This window comes from Hyperolius riggenbachi, chromosome 7 (genome assembly GCF_040937935.1).
Source record: "Hyperolius riggenbachi isolate aHypRig1 chromosome 7, aHypRig1.pri, whole genome shotgun sequence".
In the NCBI taxonomy this organism is placed as follows: Eukaryota; Metazoa; Chordata; class Amphibia; order Anura; family Hyperoliidae; genus Hyperolius; species Hyperolius riggenbachi.
Window position 1 is genome coordinate 304403467 of NC_090652.1, and position 26164 is coordinate 304429630.

General features: G+C 47.9%; 1 protein-coding gene across 13 annotated transcripts in view; it reads left to right on the plus strand.

The window, feature by feature from the left end:
- The window catches only part of BIN1 (bridging integrator 1), a 181206-nt gene that overhangs the window by 70661 nt on the left and 84381 nt on the right, over positions 1–26164 (plus strand). For 12 of the 13 annotated variants that reach the window (XR_011022888.1, XM_068246116.1, XM_068246117.1 and 9 more), the window contains exons 2-4: positions 3256–3336; positions 19171–19225; positions 20543–20637. Coding sequence is in view for 12 of the 13 variants with exons in the window: in XM_068246116.1 (XP_068102217.1) it covers positions 3256–3336; positions 19171–19225; positions 20543–20637 (231 nt within the window). In the remaining variant the exon portion in view is untranslated. Of the gene's footprint in view, positions 1–3255; positions 3337–4270; positions 5292–19170; positions 19226–20542; positions 20638–26164 lie in introns of those variants that run through there. The other variant, XM_068246123.1, reaches the window with a different exon arrangement.

The window sequence follows — 26164 nt, forward strand, 5'->3', positions numbered from 1 at the left end:
ACACACACACACACACACACACACACACACACCAGAGACACACACACAAACACACATATGATACACACACACACACGACACACACACACACACACACACACACACCAGAGAGACACACACACACCAGAGAGACACACACACACCAGAGAGACACACACACACCAGAGAGACACACACACACCAGAGAGACACACACACACCAGAGAGACACACACACACCAGAGAGACACACACACACCAGAGAGACACACACACACCAGAGAGACACACACACACCAGAGAGACACACACACACCAGAGAGACACACACACACCAGAGAGACACACACACACCAGAGAGACACACACACACCAGAGAGACACACACACACCAGAGAGACACACACACACCAGAGAGACACACACACACCAGAGAGACACACACACACCAGAGAGACACACACACACCAGAGAGACACACACACACCAGAGAGACACACACATATGATACACACACACACACACACACACGTACACCCACCAGAGAGACACACACCCACCAGAGAGACACACACCCACCAGAGAGACACACACACACCAGAGAGACACACACACACCAGAGAGACACACACACACCAGAGAGACACACACACACACCAGAGAGACACACACACACCAGAGAGACACACACACACCAGAGAGACACACACACACCAGAGAGACACACACACCAGAGAGACACACACACCAGAGAGACACACACACCAGAGAGACACACACACCAGAGAGACACACACACCAGAGAGACACACACACCAGAGAGACACACACACCAGAGAGACACACACACCAGAGAGACACACACACCAGAGAGACACACACACCAGAGAGACACACACACCAGAGAGACACACACACCAGAGAGACACACACACCAGAGAGACACACACACCAGAGAGACACACACACCAGAGAGACACACACACCAGAGAGACACACACACCAGAGAGACACACACACCAGAGAGACACACACACCAGAGAGACACACACACCAGAGAGACACACACACCAGAGACACACACACACCAGAGACACACACACACCAGAGACACACACACACCAGAGACACACACACACCAGAGACACACACACAAACACACATATGCTACACACACACAAACACACATATGCTACACACACACAAACACACATATGCTACACACACACACACACATATGCCACACACACACACACACATATGCTACACACACACACACACATATGCTACACACACACACGTACACCCACCAGAGAGACACACACACACCAGAGAGACACACACACACCAGAGAGACACACACACACCAGAGAGACACACACACACACCAGAGAGACACACACACACACCAGAGAGACACACACACACCAGAGAGACACACACACACCAGAGAGACACACACACACCAGAGAGACACACACACACAAACACACTACAGAAAGGCTACACACACACACAAACACACTACAGACAGGCTACACACACACACAAACACACTACAGACAGGCTACACACACACACAAACACACTACAGACAGGCTACACACACACACACACACACACACACACACACACACACACACACACACACACACACACACACACACACACACACACACACACACACACACACACACACACACACACACACACACACACACACACACACACACACACACACACACACACACACACACACACACCAGAGAGAGAGAGACACACACACACACCAGAGAGAGAGAGACACACACACACACCAGAGAGAGAGAGACACACACACACTCTAAAATCAGACCTGTTAGCACCTTCTCTTAGTGGTGTCTGTGCTCATGTAAAATTCTGCCTGTCCTGTTATTTAAGCGGTTATTATAACCAAGACAGAAATGATGCGATGAAAAGTTCTGACTGTGTGAAACTTTAGAAGCCTTAGCAGAGTTTGCGGTTCAGACAGGACGTGACTTTGCTTTTGAGACACTACGCTGCTTTTTGAAGGACAACTGCAACTAGGGAGATATGGAGGCTGCCATATTTATTTCCTTTTAAGCAATACCAGTTGCCTGGCTGCCCTGCTGATCCTCTGCCTCTAATACTTTCAGCCATAGCCCCTGAACAAGCATGCTGCAGATTAGGTGTTTCTGACATTGTCAGATCTGACCGGATTAGCTCCTTGCTTGTTTCTGGTGTGGTTCAGACACTACTGCAGCCTAATAGATCAGCAGGGCTGCCAGGCAACTGTTATTGTTTAACAGGAAATGCATATGACAGCCTCCATATACTTCTCACTACCCATTGTACTTGAAGATCAAAAATGTGTACAAAGCTCTGAATACTGTAAAGAGCAGAACAGGATATTCTGTAATGGCCTGAATACAATTCTATTCTTTTCCCCGGCCGCCCCCTCGCTGCAGGGACCGGAGCGTGGATCAGCGTTCTCCGCAGAAGATGGCGGCCTCCAGTTAATATGCTGAGTGCTGCGTCCAGGCGGTTTGGCAGGGAGGTAGGCTTGTCCTGTCCCCGGCGTTCTGCATTAGAATTATTACTACTGGAGGGTCAGCCTGTTCCGTATCACAAAGGACAGTCCGTCGCTATAAGCCTTTCATGTGACACAGACTACAGAAATAGAGCCTCTGGTCTGCTGCTGCTCTGAAGTAATGCTGCTATCCTGGCCTGGGTTTACTCCCTCTCCTCTCAGGTGTGCAATGTCATCTGGGTCATATCCTACCCTAGTGGTGGTTGCAGAAAGGTAGTGATTGAATGAGTGCAGCAGTGCCTATAATCTCTGTAATTGTATTTTCCCCATTTCATTCTGATCTGCCTCTCATTTCCTTTAAAGTTTCCACCCAATATTGGTTAAAGGGAACCTGAAGTGAGATGAATTTGGTTGCTGCTTTTAAACCATACCATTTGCTGGGCTGTCCTGCTGATCTTTCATGCATTTAGTAGTGTCTGAATCACAGCCCTGAAACAAGCATGCAGCTAATCTAGTCAGACTTCAGTCAGAGCATCTGATTGCAGAGCATGCTTGTTCTGGGGCTGTGGCTAAAAGTATTAGAGGGCCAGCAGGACAGCCAGGCAATGTGTATTGTTTAAAAGGAAATAAATATGGCAGCCTCCATATCCCTCACTTTAGGTGTCCTTTAACCAGGTTCTCTGAGCCCCTCCCCCCCCGTATAGATTACAGAATTGTCTAATTGTGTGTTCTTCTTTTCTGTTTAGGTGCTGCAGAAACTGGGAAAGGCAGACGAGACGAAAGACGAACAGTTTGAACAATGTGTGCAGAACTTCAACAAACAGCTGGTGAGTGGCGGATTTCACACCTCCCACTTGAAACGCGGCAGGCTGTGTGTGTACGCGGGGGCGCCGCTGGCGGGAATGTTTGGTTTGGAGCGGAGGTCGTTTTTTTTTTTATTATTTTTTAATTTATTTTTTTTGATGCATGAGAGTTACAGCAGTGCTGAAAACAGATGGAGATTACAGGTTATTGCTTAGACTCCGAGCACCTCTCATGGGCATGCCTTTAAGACTCCGACCAGTACTGCAAAGTACTTAAAGAGGAACTCCAGCCTAAACAAACATACTGTCATTAAGTTACATTGGTTATGTTAATTCAAATAGGTAATATAATCTCTTACCCACACTGTTTTAAAAGAACAGGCAAATGTTTGATTTCATGAGGGCAGCCATCTTTTTGGTTGAAAGGAGGTGACAGGGAGCATGAGACACAGTTCCAACTGTCCTGTGTCCTGAGCACCTCTCTCAGTTGCTAGGCAACGTGAATAACAGCATAGGAAATCCCATCATGCTTTGCACAGCATCAGGGAAAAACCGCAGGGCAGTTTTCTTTGATGGGTGGAGCTTAGCTAAAAATGATGCTTTGGTAAGAAAAACAAAGTTCTGATGCTGTGAAACTGTTAAAGAAACACCAGGCCTTTTCAGTTCTGCTGAGTAGATTTTTAGTCCAGAGGTTCACTTTAAAGATGCATACCTTTCTGTAGCTTGTGCTCTCCTCTTTCATTTGATGCCTGTGTAGCCCTGCTACAAATAGTGCAGCTTCTTTAATTTAAAAAAAAACAAAAAAAAAAAACCATGTATTTTTATTTCTGGCCAGCATCAGCTATGAGAATTAGTGCTGGCACAGGCTGTATTTACACAGAGCAAGCAGCCAGCACTCAAGATGACTGTTCTGCTCTCAGTCAGGGGGCGGGTGTCAGTTACACAGGTTGGGAACGCCCCTCCAGCTGAAGAGGCAAGCCCTCTCTGATTTTTACCTCAGAAGGTGACACAGGCAGCGTGAGGAGAGATGACAGAGACCAGAGGGGGAGAAACTGAGCTGACAGAGAGAGAAATGGCATTCAGTAGCAGAGGAATTTAGCTCACTGATGACACACAGAAAGGGGACCATGAGAGACAGCTCCCTGAGTCAAAACAGGGAGACACCTCATCCACAGAGGAGTGAGAGATAGCTCAGCAAGGCCAAGGAGACCGCTTCAGGAAAAATTGACAGATAAGTGAAATTTCACCACACAGAAACACAGAAAGAAAGTGACAGGAGTTTATCTAAAAAGACATTTTCCTAATAGTAATGACACAAAAATCAGACTGTCAAATCAAATCAGTTAAATCGTCTTCGTCTGATTCTCTACAGTTAGATAATATATATACAGTGTGTGTGAGGAGAAGAAATGTTGTCATAGCAACACCAGAGTACTGTATGATGTGAATCAATGACTGTGCTTCCCTACCTGTCACCACAGAGCTGATCAGTGAGAGAATCTGTGTGTGCACTCACTGGTACTGATTATTCATCTGTCTCTCCACAGTAAAGCCAGTCAGCTTGTGTTTGAATGCATTTGCTCTGTACATTGACTGTGCATATGCCTCAAGAATAATCCCCAGTGTGGCTCTGCCTGATATGAGTGGAAAAGACACTTACCTGACGATATTTTTGGAGTGTTAATCTCTCTGTGTGGAGAAAAGAGAATAACACATTAGTAAAGAAATTTATCAATTCATGGGAGAAAAATAGGAACTTACCCGTGAACAGATCTGTTGCTGTGTTCTGTGTGTTCTGCAAGTGAAGTGATTGCATTTAGAGCTTAAACCAACCTGCAGTGAGAAGTAATAAAAGGAGAGAATTGATACTTACATATGTGACATACAGGAAAAAGAAAAACTTTGATAACAATAAAGGGAAGAAACTTACTTCAGAATTATTGAACTGGCATCTTGGAGTGTGCTGCATGTAAAGTAAAGTAAGGTTATTATAAGCTATCATCTGCTTCAGGAAAAGATCTTTCATCAGCAACTTATCATCAGTTCTTTTAAAGGGGTACCCCTACTCCATGATCATATACAGGTTTAAGTGTGAATATGAATTCATAGCCACTGTATGGTTAGATAAGACTTTTGCAAGGAACTGAAGACTGTTATGGTCATTACCATACAGTAAGGACTACTTCGAGTCAGTCACTACTTATCTACCCAACCAGAAGCATTAGTCCATTTCCTATTTGGTTTCTCTCAGGTGTATTTGTTCACATACATGTATGCATACATATTTTTAGATAGGAAAGAGAAAACTGTATCGCTATAGACGTATTGAGAGTGAGATGAAGAAAAAGGTCTGATGAAGTATTGTGAAATGTGTATTTGCTGTGTTTTGTTCTTTGTTTTTCCTACAGGTGCAGGAACTTCAAGCAAGGTCCAAGTGCAGTAGCCTCTAATGATATTTCAGGAAGTAACCTTTTTCTTTTCAGGTGCTAGATCTTCAAGCAAGAAGTGTTAACTCTGAATTTGTTGCTTATTTTACCTCATTAATTTAGTGTATTTCAAGGGTGGTCTTGATATTGAGGATTTCAATTGGGGGTTTGTATTCTTGTTCTGCATGTTAGTGGACATTATTTCTTTGTTTGCCAAATAAAATCAATTGTTATTTTTCACCAATTTATCCTCCTGGTCAGTCGCTGTCCTTCCGCTTTAAGAGTAATAAGGGAACTCTCTCCTTGTGATAGTAATCGATTGGTCGGTTACATTTCTCCATTCTACACCAAAATGTTTTTTCGTTCGATTTCAATTTAAAAATAGAGGCTGCCATCTTGGCTATTTTATAACTTCCACGTCACCCCTGTCTTCTCTGTTAGAGAAGTGCATCACTGAATGAAGCAGGAAGAGGAAGTGACACGCATGGCCATTGCAAGAGGCTCCACCAGAGGGCTCATAGCACGACTTTGTTGGAAGTCGCCTGTCTTAAAGGCATGCCCATGAGAGGTTCTCGGAGTCCCTTTAAGATTAGATCTAAAACATGAGCGCAAGGTGTCACTTCAGGGCGTTGGGTGGAGTCTTGCCAATCTCTTCTTATGCCCCTTTAATGATGCCCATATATGGTATCATTTTTTTCATCTGTTTCCGATTAGATAATTTTGTTCTCTTTATTCTGTTAGATTAATTATAAAGATTTTTCGAACATGTCCAATCTAATTTTTATTGAAAAACGGGATAATTGTTAGTTTTTCGTGATTTGAATGTTTTGTAACGTGTATGGGCACCATAAAGCTGAGTTTCCACCTATAAAATTTCACATGCGTTTCTCCATAGGTGTATTTTTTTGTTTTATGCAAGTTTTTATGTGAATTTCTGCATATGTATGGCATAATTGTCAATCATTGCATGGGAAGTGGAGGCGGGGTCTGTAAAAATGTCCATAAAAAGCGGTCTCTTCCCCCCCCCCCCCCCCCTCCCCCTTCTCACTTAATCGCATTGAACACTACATGGCCTATGGACACTAGCCCATACACTTGCATCGCTGTGTGCTTATCCGGTTCAGAAATGCGCAAGGATTTGCATGGCGTGGAAATGCAGTGTTAGTGAGTCCGCGCTTAGTTTATAGCGCACTGATGGTCTTAGTGAGTCCATGCGCAAAGATGCGTGCATATGACGAATCGGCATGTAGAGGGCGGGGTCAGTAGTAGAGCAATAGGGTCGGCCTGTGCTAGGAAGATAGTCAGCCAGTCAGATCTCCACAGATGGGGGGTAGACCTGGGTGGCGAGGCCGGTGGCATCAGCTCCACCGATGTCACTGAGCCGCACGCTAGAGCGCAGGAAGATGGGGGAGGCACCGGAGCTGTGGCAAGGTCACAGGTTGCCTGCCAGGGGCTGGAGGAAGCCCCAGGTAAGTGGCTTTTTTTTTTTTTTTTTTATTCAATCGATTTAATGCTGAAATTGATTGAAAATCTGTGTACAGTGTGTGGGCAGCCAATAGATGGCTGATCTGGTGACCAGCTATAATTGTATGGCCACATTGATACTTTTAGCTCCTCTGTGACTAATCACAACTGTAATTTGATCACTCAGCTGTCATCTGGCTGCCTCCGCTGAGCAGCTAATTTGTAAACACAGGATGTTAACCCTATGGGCTCGATTCACAAAGCGGTGCTAACCCAGTTAGAGACTTTAGGCGTGATAACCATTTTTATCATGCCTAAACTTAGTTTAGGCATGCTAAGTTTAGATAAGTTTAGATCACATGCAAAGTCCCGCACGCAAAGCAGCGCCATTAAACTCTATGCAAAGTGCACCAGACTTTGCTAGCGCAAAACTTTTGATCAGCTGTGCACTGCGGTGCTAACCCAGTTGGTGCTTAAACTTATCACGCCTAAAAACTTATCACGCCTAAACTTATCACGCCTAAACTTATCACGCCTAAACTTATCACACCTAAACTTATCACACCTAAACTTATCACACCTAAACTTATCACACCTAAACTTATCACACCTAAACTTATCACACCTAAACTTATCACACCTAAACTTATCACACCTAAACTTATCACACCTAAACTTATCACACCTAAACTTATCATGCCTAAACAGAGTTTAGGCGTGAAAAAGGGCTTTTCACCAGGGTGCTAACTGTTAGCACCGCTTTGTGAATCAGGCCCTATGTCTGCTTCCATGCAAGCAGGAAGTAGACGCTATTGCAGCAGTAGTATGAGCTGTAACAAAAATGTTTTTCGTTAAAGGTTATTATGCTGTTGCTTATCTTTTAGAGCAGAGAGAAAGTTCTGAGTTCAGGTCTGCTGGATCTGAGATAAACTTTTACTCATTGCATAATTGTGTTCCTTTCATATAGTTTATAGTGCATTCCTCAAGCCAAATACTTTTTTTGTTTTGTTTTAATACTCTAATTCCCTATAAACTAAACAAGCCTCGCCCACAGCTTTTCACAGTGCCTTGGCACTCAGTCCCAGGTAGCAAGGGCTTATGGGAGCTCAGTCTGGGCAGGAGGAGGAGGAGGTTACTAGCCAGAGATTTCAGAGGCAGAGGGGAGGAGGGAGGAGGAGAGGGGACTGAATTTACACACAGGCAAGCTGATAGCATCTCCAGCCCTCAGCCTGTGACAATGTGACAAACAGAACATGGCTGCCCTCATTGTATCACAGAAATAAATAATCATGAACTATTGAAGCTGTTTGCAGCTAGATTTGCTGTGTAAACTATCTAATCTTTAGATAAGATATATAGACCAGTTACTTGTTATAGTTAGTTTTTCATCTCGAATCTGCTTTAATGCCTACCACAGCAAAGTAGGTTGTTTCGGCGCATGGCACTCAGCGCCTAGTGCCAAAACTAAGCGCCCCATAGCCGTAATGTAATACTGCGCGGGGTGCGTGAGGCCAGCTTCACACTGCAGATTGGCGGTACGACCCTGGGGGCCGCACCACAAACATGGCTTTAGGGGATTACCGCGTTGGTGTGCGGTAATCTCCAACTGGCAGCTGGCCAAGCAGGAAGTGGCGCTCACATCCTGTTGGCGAAGTGAACATGTGCACTGATGCGTATTGCTTAAATACGCTTGTGCGTGATTGTTTTTAAAACATGCGGATCGCCATAGACTTAAATGACTTCTGGACCACGAATTATAACTACCTCCGAATTGCGACGACTCGGAGGGGGAACTGTATTTAAAGTGAACCAGAGACGAAGCACCTTCATGTATTTTACCGTATAGATCAGTGGGAACATTAGAGAAAACACCTACCATGCTCTGTTTCATTCTTCACTGCTCAGCCTGCTTGTTATCTGCCCTGATAAAATCCCCGACTGAGCATTCTGTCTGGCTTTGATCAGGAATCATTATAGCTAAGTCATTTATAGCAGAGCCAGAAGGGGACAGACTTGGGCTTGAAAAGACACCAGAGAAGACAGACTCAGCTATAATGATTCCTGAGCAAAGCCAGACTGAATGCTCAGTGGGGGATTTTATCAGAGCTGATATCAAGCAGGCTGAGCAGTGAAGAATGAAACAGAGAGCAGGGTAGGTGTTCTCTCTAATGTTCCCACTGATCTATATGGTAAAATACATGAGGGTGCTTTGTCTCTGGTTCACTTTAACGCCGTCTGGGAGTTTTGCGGCAGCGGGGAGAGCAGTCGTTGGGTTCGCCCTGCGCTTAACACACCAGTGACGCGTTCATACATACGCTACCGCAGATGTGCAGAGCTTTGAACTGGAGACTGCAGAGAGATGTAGGGCCAGTCGCTCGGGTTGAACGCTTCTGCGGAATCTACAAGTCAATTATCTGAGTTTGGCGGCCGGCCCCTAATCCTGTAGCTGGAGGTTTTTGGTTGCAGCTCTGTATGTAGGGCACACATCGGCCCCCGGCACTGCATTGCCTTCTGCTCTCTCCTCAGCAGCGTTAAGTCATTACCATCCTATTCATGTCCAGCGTAGGAGAAATAATGGCCGTGTGGGCCGCTGGTCGGAGTGGAGGAGGCTGCGCTGTTCTGCGGGTTACTGCTGTTTAGTGCTGTGTGTCACCCCGATTACTCCTCGTCTCCCCCCTTCCCTCATGTATCTCGTGTATAATCCATGGATCCATGGAGTACCGTCCACCTGCTGCTACTGTAGGTTGGATTACTGCCTGTTCATGATTCAGACTCTGATTTTCAGGCTTTGGCATTGAATGGATGAGATCACCCAGAGCAGGCGATGAAACATTCATATACTAATTTTAGATAAGTGATGGAATTCAGCTGTTCTGGGCAAACATAGCAGCCACATTGCTGAGAGCTGAGGGACTTGTATCTAGGACTAGAGGGGGGATGAGGGCCCCCTGTGCTGGACTAGGAGGGGGAGGGGGGGTGAGTGCCTCATATGCCAGACTAGAGGGGGGATGAGGGCCTCCTATGCCAGACTAAAGGGGGGATGAGGGCCTCCTGTGCTGGACTAGGAGGGGGAGGGAGGTGAGTGCCTCATATGCCAACCTAGAGGGGGGAGGAGTGCCTCCTATGCCAACCTAGAGGGGGGAGGAGGGCCTCCTATGCCGGGCTAGAGGGGGGAGGAGGGCCTCCTATGCCGGGCTAGAGGGGGGAGGAGGGCCTCCTATGCCGGGCTAGAGGGGGGAGGAGGGCCTCCTATGCCGGGCTAGAGGGGGGAGGAGGGCCTCCTATGCCGGGCTAGAGGGGGGAGGAGGGCCTCCTATGCCGGGCTAGAGGGGGGAGGAGGGCCTCCTATGCCGGGCTAGAGGGGGGGGGGGGGGAGGAGGGCCTCCTATGCCGGGCTAGAGGGGGGAGGAGGGCCTCCTATGCCGGGCTAGAGGGGGGAGGAGGGCCTCCTATGCCGGGCTAGAGGGGGGGAAGGAGGGCCTCCTATGCCGGGCTAGAGGGGGGAGGAGGGCCTCCTATGCCGGGCTAGAGGGGGGAGGAGGGCCTCCTATGCCGGGCTAGAGGGGGGAGGAGGGCCTCCTATGCCGGGCTAGAGGGGGAGGAGGGCCTCCTATGCCGGGCTAGAGGGGGGAGGAGGGCCTCCTATGCCGGGCTAGAGGGGGGAGGAGGGCCTCCTATGCCGGGCTAGAGGGGGGAGGAGGGCCTCCTATGCCGGGCTAGAGGGGGGAGGAGGGCCTCCTATGCCGGGCTAGAGGGGGGGGGGGGAGGGCCTCCTATGCCGGGCTAGAGGGGGGGGGGAGGAGGGCCTCCTATGCCGGGCTAGAGGGGGGGGGGGGGGGGGGAGGAGGGCCTCCTATGCCGGGCTAGAGGGGGGGGGGGGAGGAGGGCCTCCTATGCCGGGCTAGAGGGGGGGAGGAGGGCCTCCTATGCCGGGCTAGAGGGGGGAGGAGGGCCTCCTATGCCGGGCTAGAGGGGGGAGGAGGGCCTCCCATGCCGGGCTAGAGGGGGGAGGAGGGCCTCCTATGCCGGGCTAGAGGGGGGGGGGGGAGGAGGGCCTCCTATGCCGGGCTAGAGGGGGGGGGGGGGGAGGAGGGCCTCCTATGCCGGGCTAGAGGGGGGGGGGGGAGGAGGGCCTCCTATGCCGGGCTAGAGGGGGGAGGAGGGCCTCCTATGCCGGGCTAGAGGGGGGAGGAGGGCCTCCCATGCCGGGCTAGAGGGGGGAGGAGGGCCTCCCATGCCGGGCTAGAGGGGGGAGGAGGGCCTCCCATGCCGGGCTAGAGGGGGGAGGAGGGCCTCCCATGCCGGGCTAGAGGGGGGAGGAGGGCCTCCCATGCCGGGCTAGAGGGGGGAGGAGGGCCTCCCATGCCGGGCTAGAGGGGGGAGGAGGGCTTCCCATGCCGGGCTAGATGGGAGAGGGGGGCCTATGTTGGATTCGGGGGGTGAGGGAGGGAGGTGAGGGCGTCCTATGCTTGGAGGGCTAGATGTAGGCTTAGGTCCTTCTACGTTGAACTAAAGGGGATGGGGGCCTCCTATGCTGGACTAGGAGGGGAATGAGGGTCTTCTATGCTGGACTGGGGGGTTCACAAAGAGTTCCAAATTCCTCTGTCCTCGATCCTCTGTGTATCTGTGGATGTGCCCACCAGCTTTTGTTTCCATGCTTCCCATGGTCTGGGGTTGCCAAATTGGCATCTCCTGCTCCTCCTCATCTTACCCTGGAACACCCAGATGTGTGGAGGAAAAAAGAGCCACCATATGGCTAAAGGACGCTCCTACTGAGCTGACCAAAAAGTGTTTTGGAAGCATGTACACAGGCCACATGACTAGCAGTTTAGGGTCTGCAGAGGTACTTTGGTCATCATCTCTGTCAGTTGTGGATTTACACCTTGGGAACTGTCATGCACTTTTTAATGAAAGTGACAGTTTCCTTTCACTGTAAGGCAAACCTTGTTGACCTGAGCTTTCCTCTTTGATGTGGAAGGTTTAGCTGTTTTGTATCCCCAGGTAAGGAGCTCCTGGGGTCTGGAATGTGCTTTGTCTGAGAGGTTTGCACTGTTGGCCTCCTGCAGACAGGAAGCTGGGCTGAGGTCGGTACAGTGAAAACATCCTGCAGAGCGTACACAGACGTGACTAAGCCTCGGAGAACAGAGGAGTTGCTGAGTGAGCAATACAGAGGAGAAACTTGGGACATCTGGATGGGGAAATCTGATGAACCTCGTGAAATAGAATCTCGCCTGCCAAACAGGAATAGTTTCTGACAAAACAAAGATTCGTGCGGCGTCCCCCTCTGCTCACAACAGCTGGATGGGAGCGATTAGCGCTGAAGATGCAGCACATGTTCTCGTGCGGAGTCTGGCTCTCATTAACCGCTGCTGAGACCAGAAATACTGACCTGAGTTATGGGGTCACAGTGAAATATGGTTCTGAAAACTCGCAGATAAAATGCCGGACTTGTCTCCCTTATCCTGGAAAACGTTTCATATCCGCCTTCTCATCATGGATGTCTGACTGGTACCTAAGACTCGAGCTGAATCAGTCATTTCTCCAAAATCTGTCCTGTCTATCCCCAGACATGTCTCCAAAAAATGGTCCTTCTGACCGCAGACGTGCCTTCAGAACACAGTCCTTCTGATCCCAGACATGCCTCTACAATATATGGCCCTTCTGACACCAGACATGCCTCCAGAATAGGGCCCTTCTGACCCATGACATGCCTCCAGGATATGGCCCTTCTGACACCAGACAGGCCTCCAGAATATGGCCCTTCTGACACCAGACAGGCCTCCAGAATATGGCCCTTCTGACACCAGACAGGCCTCCAGAATATGGCCCTTCTGACACCAGACAGGCCTCCAGAATATGGCCCTTCTGACACCAGACAGGCCTCCAGAATATGGCCCTTCTGACACCAGACAGGCCTCCAGAATATGGCCCTTCTGACACCAGACAGGCCTCCCATTCCATGTTTGCCTAGGGGAATTAATTGTGTAAGGCTGGGAGCACACTTGCCAATACGATTTCTCTGGCATTTTAAGGGTTTGTGGTGGTCTGGGATCGCTGTTTCTGCATGACCATTTATTTTTTTTATTTTTTTATTTTTTTTTGATGCTGCAAATTCATTTGAATTGGGAATGCGTGCGCTGTGTGGGATAAAGCAGAGAGCTGGCAGATATTTAATTCACGGCAAAAACGTGAATGCCGTGTGAATCCCAAGCGGGCCATTCAAATCAATGGCGAGTGCAGCGCTGCGCTACTTGCCACCTGCGGGGAAAATGCACAAAATCCGGCCTTACTGACAGCATAAAAAACCCAACCGATTCTGACCGCTCTCCACTCCATCCACAACTTGGCAGACGCTCTGCTAATGGTGAGGAAATCTAAAAAGCTTTAAATAAATTTTGCTCTCTCTGTAAGTTTGTAGTAAAGGAAAGAACTTCCTGATTCTATTTTAGAAACCGGAAGGAATTTCTGTATCTGGTCATTTCTGCCCCATCTGTCTGTTTCCACAATCGCACTGCTGTGTCGTTACTTTCTGCCTTCCTTTCCAGGCTTATAAACTGCAGCACGATACCCATGGCCGGATTTCTGGCAAGGCCACATAGGCCATGGCCTAGGGCACCAGATAAACAAGGGGTGGCCTGCACACAGTGGGCATTATTTGCAGGGCATTATTTGCAAGTGTCCAAACAAATGAAAATGGTCAGGATAACTGCACTATTAGTACCAGCTGGCATCTGCCTGTGCTGTGCTACAGGCAGCTGCAGTCCGTTAACCAAACGTTTGTGAACAGTGTGTGACTAGCAAAAAGCCAGGCCTTGTCCAATGACATAGCAGCAGCTACAGGCAGTTACAGAAGGCCGGGTCTCACGCACTTGGCGTGGGGGATGAAAGAACCAGGGGCAGCACCAGCAAATAGTACAGAATACAGAAGGCAGCCTCTCACAGTACCCATTTCTTAATTGATTGGCCACGCCGTTATCCTGGAGACAGCAGTGGGTACAGGACTCACTTTTACGTGTTGCTGACCCCACCCAATGTCCAATTGTGAGCCACTTTTGACAATGTGTGTGTGGTGGATGGCTCCCACCACGCCCATCACCTGTAGATCGCTTGATTGACCAGTTCCCCCGTGTGACGTGATTGATTCACTTCATGTTGCCATGGAGACCTTGGCACTAGCCCCAATAGTGGACACCATCGGCCCAAATTTTTTTGGATGGGTGTGTGTGGAGAGAGGTGGTAGGATACGGTTTCGGTTGGGGCGGCTGGTAATAGTCGGCCTTGGGCGGTAAAAAGTACAAATCCGGCCCTGACGATACCGTTCTAACCTCTGTGGCTCTCTCCAGTCCTAGTGATATGGAAATGTCTAGAAAATGAAAAGCAAAAACCCAAAAGAACCAATATTTTAAAGGACTGAAGCAAGAGTGATATGGAGGATGCTATATTTATTTCCTGTTAAGCAATACCAGTTACCTGGCAGTCCTGCTGATCTTCTGCCTCGAATACTTCTAGCCATAGCCCCTGAACAAGCATGCAGCAGATCAGGTGTTTCTGACATTATTGTCAGATCTGGCAAGATTAGCTGCATGCTTGCTTCTGGTGTGATTCAGACACTACTGCAGCTTAATAGATTAGCAGGGCTGCCAGGCAACTAGTAGTGTTTAACAGGAAATACACATGGCAGCCTCCATTGCCCTCTCACTTCAGGTGTGCTTTAAAGTTGAAAGGTTTTGACGTTGTCTTGTCCGTGACAGTTGGCACCTGATAGAAGGCCTGGCACACGCAAACCGAAAAGCGCAACCAGTCTTTCTAGCGATCGATTTTGTTGCAATTGATTCCTGAATCCATCAGACGGATTGCCAATTTTATATACACACTCGAATGACCAGTTACCTGTGGTTTCCTGTTCCTGTCACATGACACAGCGGGTTGTGCGCAAACATGAGTGATCAATATTCACTAGCATCTCCCAGGTGACTAAGGCACACCTGAACAGTTAGGGATATGTAGGCAGGCATATTTTGTTTCCTTTTTACCAATACCAGTTGCCTGGCAGCCCTGCTGATTTTTGGCTGCAGTAGTGTCTGAATCACACACCTGAAGCAAGCATGCAGCTAATCTAGTCAGACTTTTAAAGGACACATCCGAGAACATTAAAAATAAAAACATCCACTTAGCCGGGGCTTCCTCCAGCCCCTCTGCTAGCCGTCCTGTGCCCTTGCCGCAGCTCTGCTTCCTGCTGGTGGCCCAGGGTCCCCTCCGGCGCAAGATGCCCACTGCGCCTGCGCGAGCAGCTCTCAGTTGTGCTGACGTCATCTGGACTGTTCTGCATGGGTGCAGTAGTTCTGCACCTGCGCAGTACAGCCTGGATGACTCGGTGAGCCGTATGATGGAGCGCAGGAAGGGGCCCGGGAGCCACCGGAGCTGCGGCAAGGACACAGGAAGGCTGCCAGGGGCTGGAAGAAGCCCCAGCTAAGTAGATTTTTGTTTATTATTATTATTTTTTTTTTTTTTACCCTGGACCTTCCCTTTAAGTCAGAGACACCAGATCTGCTGCATGCTTGTTCAGGGGCTATGGCTAAAGGCATTAGAGAGACGCCTCCATATATCTCTCAGTTAAAAGGTTAGTTTTCTAATGGTCTGCAGGATTTTTTTTTGGGGGGGGGGGGGGGTTATCTGCCAATGCAATAATTTGATTGAATTGCCTGTCGTACAAAGGATTAGGATTATTTTAGGCAGATGGACAGATGTCATTTTAAGAGTTGCACCGTGACAGCTCAGTGACAACCAATAGGATAGGCTTAAAGGGACACTTAAGTCAAACAAAAAAAAATGAGTTTTACTCACCTAGGGCTTCCAATAGCCCCCTGCAGCTGTCCGGTGCCCTCGCCATCTCCCTCCGATCCTCCTGGCCCCGCCGGCAGCCACTTCCTGTTTCGGTGACAGGAGCTGACAGGCTGGGGACGCGAGTGATTCTTCGCGTTCCCAGACACATTAGCACCCTCTATGCTGCTATATAGTATATGATATATGCTATAGCAGCATAGATGGCGCTATTGTGGCCAGGAACGCGAAGAATCACTCGCGTCCCCAGCCTGTCAGCTCCTGTCACCTAAACAGGAAGTGGCTGCTGGCAGGGCCAGGAGGATCGGAGGGAGACGGCGAGGGCACCGGACAGCTGCAGGGGGCTAGTGGAAGCCCAAGGTGAGTAAAACTCATTTATTTTTTTTTTTACTTAAGTGTCCCTTTAACTGGAGTATCACTAGGCGATAACAGCAACATGTCAGCATAAACATCTCAGTGTCAGAAGCAACAAATTACACAAGAAAAACACAGTGGCACATTTACAAATTCACAGTGCCATCTTGTGGCCATTTAGCATACACACAGTCTAAGTATGAAGGCTGTTGCATGTATGTATTCCAACACCTATTAACAATTGTGTTGAGGGGAAAAAAATCTGCTACTCAACCAGGAAAAGAGCAAATTAAACGCTCTTGCAAGCTATTGCAAATGCGAGAGAGGCTTGTGGGAGTCTCAGTGCTGGAACGGCAAGGAGGAAGGATTTTCTCTCCCTATCCTCTCCTCCCGTCTAGCCCGCCCCTGCCCTCTAGTCCTGTCTAGCCTGCCCCTGCCCTCTAGTCCTGTCTAGCCTGCCCCTGCCCTCTCGTCCTGTCTAGCCCGCCCCTGCCCTCTCGTCCTGTCTAGCCCGCCCCTGCCCTCTCGTCCTGTCTAGCCCGCCCCTGCCCTCTCGTCCTGTCTAGCCCGCCCCTGCCCTCTCGTCCTGTCTAGCCCGCCCCTGCCCTCTCGTCCTGTCTAGCCCGCCCCTGCCCTCTCGTCCCGTCTAGCCTGCCCCTGCCCTCTCGTCCCGTCTAGCCCGCCCCTGCCCTCTCGTCCCGTCTAGCCCGCCCCTGCCCTCTCGTCCCGTCTAGCCCGCCCCTGCCCTCTTGTCCCGTCTAGCCCGCCCCTGCCCTCTCGTCCCGTCTAGCCCGCCCCTGCCCTCTCGTCCCGTCTAGGCCAGCCCCTGCCCTCTAGTCCCGTCTAGGCCTGCCCTCTTCTCCTGTCTCTAGGCCTGCCCTCTTCTCCTGTCTCTAGGCCTGCCCTCTTCTCCTGTCTCTAGGCCTGCCCTCTTCTCCTGTCTCTAGGCCTGCCCTCTTCTCCTGTCTCTAGGCCTGCCCTCTTCTCCTGTCTCTAGGCCTGCCCTCTTCTCCTGTCTCTAGGCCTGCCCTCTTCTCCTGTCTAGACCTGCCCTCTCCTGCCGTCTGGGCCGCCCCTGCCCTCTTCTGCCGTCTGGGCCGGGTGTCTAGCCTGCCCCTGCCCTCTAGACCTGTCTAGCTAGCCACTGTCCATTTACTGTCTAGTAGCCTGCCCCATGTCCTCCTCCTTTTTTTTTTTTTTTTGTCCTCTTGTCCTTTCTAGCATGCCCGTGGTGACCTCAGCCAGACAAAATAATGGGAACACATGTTTTAGGAGGAAGTTCCAGGAAAAACACCCAACTTTTCTGTAGAAGTGATTTGCGTTTCCTGCATAGAATACTTTCTTATAGAACTTTTTATTTTTATCCCATCCTTCCTCTTTCTGCACAAAGGCCCTGTAGTGATGTGTAGTAGAATAGCACCCGAACAATAACACAGGGCAATGCACTGCAGTTTATGCGTTACTTCTGCGGTGCCCAGAGCACTTCTGTCGCGTTGCACCGCATGCTATGTGTCATGTCTCATAGACTTTCAGGGCCACTGCAATGAGATGTGGCGGGAGACAGTACTGTCTTACTGGAAACCATAGCAACAGTTTGTGACTTGGTTTTCGCCTTTTTTCCCCAGGAAGTAGTGAAAAGGGTTGCCCTCCTTCAAACCTTTACAACTTTATTGGGTTTACTGCAGTGACCAATTTATTCCACAGGGAGGCGATATCCTCACACTTGTGGGGATGCATGCTCTGCGTACACAGCTGCTGGGAGTAATAGCTCCCATCTCAGAGCGGACAGCCATGGAAAGCGGCTTTCCCAGTGAAGTATATAGACAGGTTCAGAGGAGGGGTCAGTGTTGCCAACTCATCCCTTTAATTACTGACACATATGATTTATACAGGTTTTGTGGCTAGGTAGATGCAGTTAAGGCACTGATTATGTGCAAATAGCCCCAGAACCTGTATAACTTAGATGTGTCAGTAATTAAAGGGATGAGTTGGCAACACTGGGAGGGGTTGGGAAGCACGTCACATGTTTGAAATATAGATTTGATAAGGATTTTTGTTTCTTGATGAATGTGGTGATGCGCTTGAAATATTTTTTAACTTTGGTCTGCTCCAGCTATAGCTTTTATTTTCATCCAACCATACCCTAGCAGCTCCTCCCCTGCACAAAAGTTCCCCTCCCACCCTGAGCAGTTTCCCCAACAGCTAATCCACTTCACAGCATGCCCCCCCACCCCACTTGCACAACATTTCCTAGTGACTTCCCCCAATACAAGACATTGCCCAGCCCAACCCCCCCAATGTACAGTGTTCCCCTGCAGTGTTCCCTAGTTGCTTTCCCCTACATGCGCAGCCTTCCCCAGCGGCTCCTCCCCTGCGCAGCCTTCCCCAGCGGCTCCTCCCCTGCACAGTGCTGCATAGTGACTCCTCCCCTGCGCAGCCATCCCCAGCGGCTCCACCTTGCACAGCCTTCCTCAGCTGCTCCACCCCTGCACAGTGCTGCATAGTGGCTCTCCCCGTGCAGCATTTACCCTTTCAGTTAATCAGTCTATCTGAAAAGAGTTTACTGGTTAGCTGAAGTTCAGTGAAACATTTTGGCCAATGTAAGAGTCTGCAGGAAATTTCTATCTGTGTATGAAAGTTTGTTTACCACAATCTGACCATAAGGATCTGCTATCTGCTATGGTGTGTTTTTAAACTGCTTATACTTCCAGTGTGTTTTTTTTGCTAATAAAGAGTCCACTGATCTGATCATGTGATCTGCTTTCCTTTGCAGACAGAAGGCTCCAAACTACAGAAGGACCTCAGGACGTACCTGGCTGCTGTGAAATGTAAGGCCTGGCCCTGCTTAATAATAGAAACCATAGGCATTTCTCTTATATGTATATGTATATTCTATATATTTTTATCTTTATTGTATTTTATGTACTTTATATTTATTATGGTGTATTCATAGTGATGAACGTAATCTGCTAATTACGATTACATGACAGTTTGTATCCATCTTCGCAATTATGGCCATATTTAATTAGGATTTGGACATTTGTGTAATTCATTCGTAATTGTCGTGTAATTTTGTGCCGTCTGTAGCGGTTTATTGCAAAGCCCCCACACACGCTATTGACATCAAAATTCCTATGTTAAGGAGAAAGGGAAAATGTGTTTTAAAAAAACCTATTTCCTTTGCAATTTTAAAATTACGTTTTCTCAAACTACAAGGTATTTTTGAGAACCTTCTTTTTTTTTTTTTTTTTGCCTTGTTCCTACTCTTCTCCTTACCCTTCTCTCCTTACCCTTCTCTCCTTACCCTTCTCTCCTTACCCTTCTCTCCTTACCCTTCTCTCCTTACCCTTCTCTCCTTACCCTTCTCTCCTTACCCTTCTCTCCTTACCCTTCTCTCCTTACCCTTCTCTCCTTACCCTTCTCTCCTTACCCTTCTCTCCTTACCCTTCTCTCCTTACCCTTCTCTCCTTACCCTTCTCTCCTTACCCTTCTCTTCTTACCCTTCTCTCCTTACCCTTCTCTTCTTACCCTTCTCTTCTTACCCTTCTCTCCTTACCCTTCTCTTCTTACCCTTCTCTCCTTACCCTTCTCTCCTTACCCTTCTCTCCTTACCCTTCTCTTCTTACCCTTCTCTCCTTACCCTTCTCTCCTTACCCTTCTCTCCTTACCCTTCTCTCCTTACCCTTCTCTCCTTACCCTTCTCTCCTTACCCTTCTCTCCTTACCCTTCTCTTCTTACCCTTCTCTTCTTACCCTTCTCTCCTTACCCTTCTCTCCTTACCCTTCTCTTCTTACCCTTCTCTTCTTACCCTTCTCTCCTTACCCTTCTCTCCTTACCCTTCTCTTCTTACCCTTCTCTCCTTACCCTTCTCTCCTTACCCTTCTCTCCTTACCCTTCTCTCCTTAACATACATAACAATTTTGGTGATGATGGTAAGTATGGGGGCTTTGCTAGTAAGCGCTAAAGTTGGCGCAAAATTACATGAAAATTACTCAATTACTGTCCCTGTTTACAATTACAAACAAAATGAATTATGATTTTTACCCGAAATTATGATAAATAAGATTATGTGAAATGTTTGCTCATCACTTATTGTCTGGAAGCCCCTCCCCCTGTCCTCACCTCACCTGTCTGTCTCCTCCCAGCTATGCACGAAGCCTCCAAAAAGCTAACAGAGTGTTTGCAAGAAGTCTACGAGCCGGAATGGCCTGGTAGAGACGACACCAACAAGATCGCAGAGGTGAGCAGCGGCTGCGGGTCACACTCTTCCTCGGGGCGCTTCACTGCGAGCAAAAACCGCGCTGGAAATATGGGCACCGTCATAGTCAGTAATGAGAATTACGGCTATAGTGGCCCTCAGTCAGTAATTTGTGCACCGACAAAAGACGGTGCCCAAATTACCATTAAAAACAGCGTAATGTGGCAGCCAGCAATAGCTGGAAGCCCAGTTGCCTCTTTCCCCAGTGTCAATGGTGGCCTGGATGGGGAATAGTAATTCATGCCACCGGGACTTTTGCAGAAGCAGGGTGAGCTGATTTTTCGGTTTTACCCTGCGCCCAAATCTCCTTGCGCCTTAAGGACAACTGTGACGAGGGGCATGGAGGCTGCCATATTTCCTTTTAAACCATACCAGTTGCCTGGCTGTCTTGCTGACCTCCTTCCTCTAATACTTTTAGACATAGACCCTGAACAAGCATGCAGCAGATCAGGTGTTCATGACATTATTGTCAGATCTGACAAGATTAGCTGCATGCTTGTTTCTGGTGTGATTCAGTCCCTACTGCAGCCAAATAGTTCAGCAGGAATGCCAAGTAACTGGTATTGTTTAAAAGGAAATAAGTCCTTTAATTACATGTATGCACTTCACTGGCCTTATTAGGGCCAATTTGCTACTAACTTTTTCTTGTAAGTTTTTCCCCAAGGTGATATTTACAAACCTAATCAATAAGGGCCCATTTCCACTATCGCGAATTTGCATGCGTTTTTCGCAAGCAATACAAATGAATGGGACTGTTTCCACTTGTCAGGATTCCTTTGCGTTTTTCTGTGCAGAAAAAATTCGCATGGCAGAGCCATCAGAATTCGCATACCACATACCGCTATGCGAATCGCATACAATGTATTTAATAAAAAATTCGCGTGAGGTTTGGATGTGCGAATTTTCATGCAAATTTGCATGAAAATTCGCATAGAAACAATGGAAAAGCACACCAGAACTGCCATGGTTAAATTCGCATACCTCGTCATCCATGCAAATTTTCATGCGAATTTGCATGAAAATTCGCATAGACCCGCATGCGAAATTCGCATCCGCATGTAAATTTTTACCGCGGCGATTCGCACCGCACGAGTGGAAATGCAGCCTCAATGCCCTTTAAAGAGACTCTGTAATAAAAAAAAAATGTCCCCTGGGGGGTACTTAGCTCTGGAGGGGGAAGTCTCAGGGTCCCAATGAGGCTTCCCCCTCCCCTGTAGCTGCAGGCAGTCCAGCGCTGGCTCCCCCCGAAGCGACCCGCAATCCTGGCTCGACAAGCCTGATATATTTACCTTCCCTGGTTCCAGCGGGGGAGCTGTTGCGGCTCTCAGCACAGAGCTAGGCAGAAATAGCCGATCTCTGTTGGGTCCGCTCTACTGCGCACGTGCAGGAGACTTGCGCCTGCGCAGTAGAGCGGACCAACAGCGATTGGCAATTTCCGCCCCTTTTTTTTAGTTATAGGTTTTCTTTAAACCTCCAGCAATCGAGCAAATACTCAGAATAATTTTGAAAGTACTTTTCGCCTACTTTTTGGCACTTTTTCCAATTACAAAGTGGTGAAAAGTTATTTTAAAAAGGAGTTGGAAAAATGACCACCTTGGAGAAAATTGCATATGGGTCTTGGTACGTAAGGGTGTGTACAGACATGCGACTATAGTCGTTTAAAACGATCGTTACCGACGGCATTGCCCGACGATCGTTCGTAAAAAGTGCACAAACGATCATTAAAACGACCGACCAACGAGATATGTCGTTGGTAAAGAACGATCCATTCTGCCAGATCTTTTCCAACGACCATCGTTCAAAAAGTAATGTCTGTACAACGATCAGTCGTTGATCGTTCGTTCTCAAAGCTTTGCACATGCTCAAACAGTTCTTTTTGACAATTGTGTTTGAAATCAGTTTATACATCGTTGCGCACGCAACGCTCGTTCCAAGATCGTTCATACACGAACGATGTTCAAAGTAGCCTTTCTTCAAATGATCATCGGCCGATACCTCCTTTAACATCGTTCGTCGTTCAGAACGAACGATCGTTATCGTATGTCTGTACGTACCCTTAAACACAGGGGATTTGGACTTGATTAGGGCAGACGCTTATCATATGTGGTAAACATGTGATTAGGGGCGGTCAATGAGATGCAAATTTGGAGTTGATGCAGAAGTTTGCAAATTCAGCTTGAAAATGGACCAATCACATTTTACCTCAGCAGGATTTGATTGGTTCATTTTAAATCTGCATATATTTGCATAATGCTACATGAACGCAAAATTATTTGCATCTCATTGACTATCCTTACATGTGATATCTGAAATCCACCAAACACCCGGGTTTAACCAGAACTGGAGATTTTCCCATTTGTTGCTAATTAGCATCATGCAATCATGCAAAATTACAGCTTCTGACCTCTATCAAGTGTTGGGGCACTTTTCCACTAGCAATCGCTAGTGCTTGCGCTAAACGCTAGCAATTGCGATTCAGTAAGTCCCAAATCTTTTTTGCACGATTGTGATCGAGATTTTGCTATGCAATACACCGCATAGCAAAATTGCGGTAAAAATAGCTCCAAGGTGCGATCATGCTTTGGTAAAAGCAAATCGCGGTAGTGGAAAATACCTACTGCGATTCCTATGTTATTTTGCAAACCCTAGCGATTAAAAATCGCTAGTGATTTGCGACTTTGCGATTCAGCATCGCAAACACAGTGGAAGAGGGCCCTAACTACCTTGGTGGTAATGATGAGCTCAGCTCGTCCATTACCGCCGCGGTGGATTGCTCAGCCCCTGGAGGGTCTTTTTTTTTAAATGACATTTTCTGTGGGGTATGTAGCTCGCACGTGGCTAGCTATATCACAACCCCCCCCACCCCCGATCGCCGCCGGCCAGCTCTGATACCCCCCGATCGCCGCGGAATACATACCCCCCCCCCCCCCCCCCCGGAGCCCGCGCCGGTGCAGCCTCTCCATAACCTCCAGGGGTCTCTATGGCGGCGAACGGAATTGCGCATGACGTCGATGTCAGACGGCATGCCGATCGTCGCCATAGCAATGCCTGAAGCTATGGCAGAAGTCTCGGCCATCACGGGATCGCGGCCAGGTAAATATTGCTGGCAGCGCGATCGGAGGGGGGGGGAGCAGTGCCGGGGGACTGGGGGGGGGGAGGGACAGGAGAAGTGTAGCTAGCCAAGTGCTAGCTACACCAACGTAAACACATTTATTTAAAAAAAAAAAAAAAAAAAGCCACCTGCGGCCACATGGCGCAAAAAAATAGAACGTCAGGATGGTTAAAAGAGCAAGAACCCAAAATGCCGTGCAAGTCTTGTCCAATAGAAGGGAAGATCTCCTGTTCTGGGTGATCTTCAGGGGATTTCATGTACATGTGAGGGTTGATTTAATTTTTGTTTTTTTGGGAATCATTTAAAAGTGGTATTCTACCCCCAAAACTAACATTTCAGTAACTGCTCTTAGTTACATGAAAGAACATTTGAAAGCATTCCCACACATTCCCTGTGTGTAAAAAACGTTTACTTTCACTGCAGAGAGCAGATTATGATATCTTGGTGGTTGAAACTCTCTGAGGCATATGCCTTCAGGGAATCTAGCTCACTAGAGCCCCTTTAGAAACCCTTTTGTAATTGCTACCATTTTTACCAGTGATCCCAAAGTGCTAGGCTAATTAAAGTCAATAGAATGGGGCCCACAGAGTGAGGGCCGAAAATCACTTTCCTCTAAATTTCTCGTGTTTTTTTTTTTTTTTTTTTTTTTCCCCGCAATCGCAAAATCATTTCTGCTGAAGTGACTTGGCTGTTTCCAGGGTGTTGTGCTTCATCAGCAGAGGGAGGAGGGAACAGAATCAAATCGGTGGCAGATTATTTCTTCTGCCTTTGCCGATGAGACTCCTGCTCTCTGCAGTAAAAGTAAATGTTTTAACACACAGGGCATGCTTGGGAATGCTTTCAAATGTGCTATTATGTATCTAATATACTGTATGTTTCCAGAGTAGAATCCCACTTTAAGAGAGATGAGAGAAATCCTCTATCATGCCAAATATTGATTGAAAAAACCGGCGTAGACCATCGTATTCCCATTTAGTCTTACAAGTAGAAGTTAATAATTTTCCATGACGTCCAGCAAAGCAGAATAACAAGTTTAAGCAAAACCTTTTTTGTTTATATGTATCTAATAATGATAAATTAATAAGTTTACACGGCTAGTAGTAATAGTTGGGAAATCGATATTAATTGTGTTGTAAATATCGATAGCATTTATGACCTAGTGAAAAATTATGTAACTCTTCAAAAGTAGAAAGTGCTGTTAGATATTTGATGTACTAAACCTTTGTTTATCCATAGGTTTACAAAATGTACATTTTTAATATTTGGGTAAGGATTATCCCATAGGGTTTTGAAGATTTCTCTCGATCTTTCTCCCTATATCGGCTTTAGTTCTAATTTTTTTTTTTTTTCCTTCTAATTCTCATCTGCTGTAATTTACATCATAAAGTGACCTTATAATAAGGGTTATGGAGGCTGCCATATTTATTTCCTTTTTAAGCAAAAACACATGCTTGGCTGTCATGCTGATCTTCTGCCTCTAATTATCTAAAGCCACATACTTAAGGTGGCCATACACTGGTCGATTTGCCATCAGATCAACCAACAGATAGATCTCTATCTGATCAGAGAGGGATCGTATGGCTGCCTTTACTGCAAACAGATTGTGAATCGATTTCAGCATGAAATCGATTCACCATCTGTGGAGCTGCCACCCCCAGCATACATTACCTGATCCAGCCGGCGTGAGTCTCCCGGTCTCCGCTGTCTTCTTCTCTGCGCTCAGTTCCAGGGCTGAAGCTTCACTGAACTTCCTGTCCGGGGAAGTTTAAACAGTAGAGGGCGCTCTACTGTTTAATCTTCCTGTCCGGACAGGAAGAAGTGAAGCCTTCTGGAGCCCAGCAGAGAAGCAGCAGTGGTGACAGTGGGGACACGCGCCGGGCAGAGCAGGTAATGTATTGCCGCTAGCATCGGTCGTCGGGCATTCGAACGCCGCTATTGACGCAGTCCCAGCCTGCCGGCGATTGAGCGAAATCTTCCGCATGGACGGATCGACGGGAACGATAGATTTCGGACGGAAATCTATTGTTTGGTCAGCGTTTGCGCAACGATTTCACAGCAGATTTGATCAGTGATCGAATCTGCTGTATATCGGCTGGAAAATCGTTAGGTGTATGGGTCCCTTTAGATTGAGGAGGCAACTCTGGATAAGGTTTGACCACACCAACCATGTGCTTGTTCCAGGTGTGTGTCAGACCCTACTGAAGCCAAAAATCTCATCCGGACAGCCAGGCAACTGGCATTGTTTAAAAGGAAATCTGGCTAACACCTTATCCCTCTCACAACAGGGTCACTTTAATACATCCCAGGGTCCTCCTTAATTCTTCTGTAGTAACTCTGAATCCCGAACCCCCTCTTTCCACTCCCCTGGCCTTACCACATACACAACAGGTAAATATC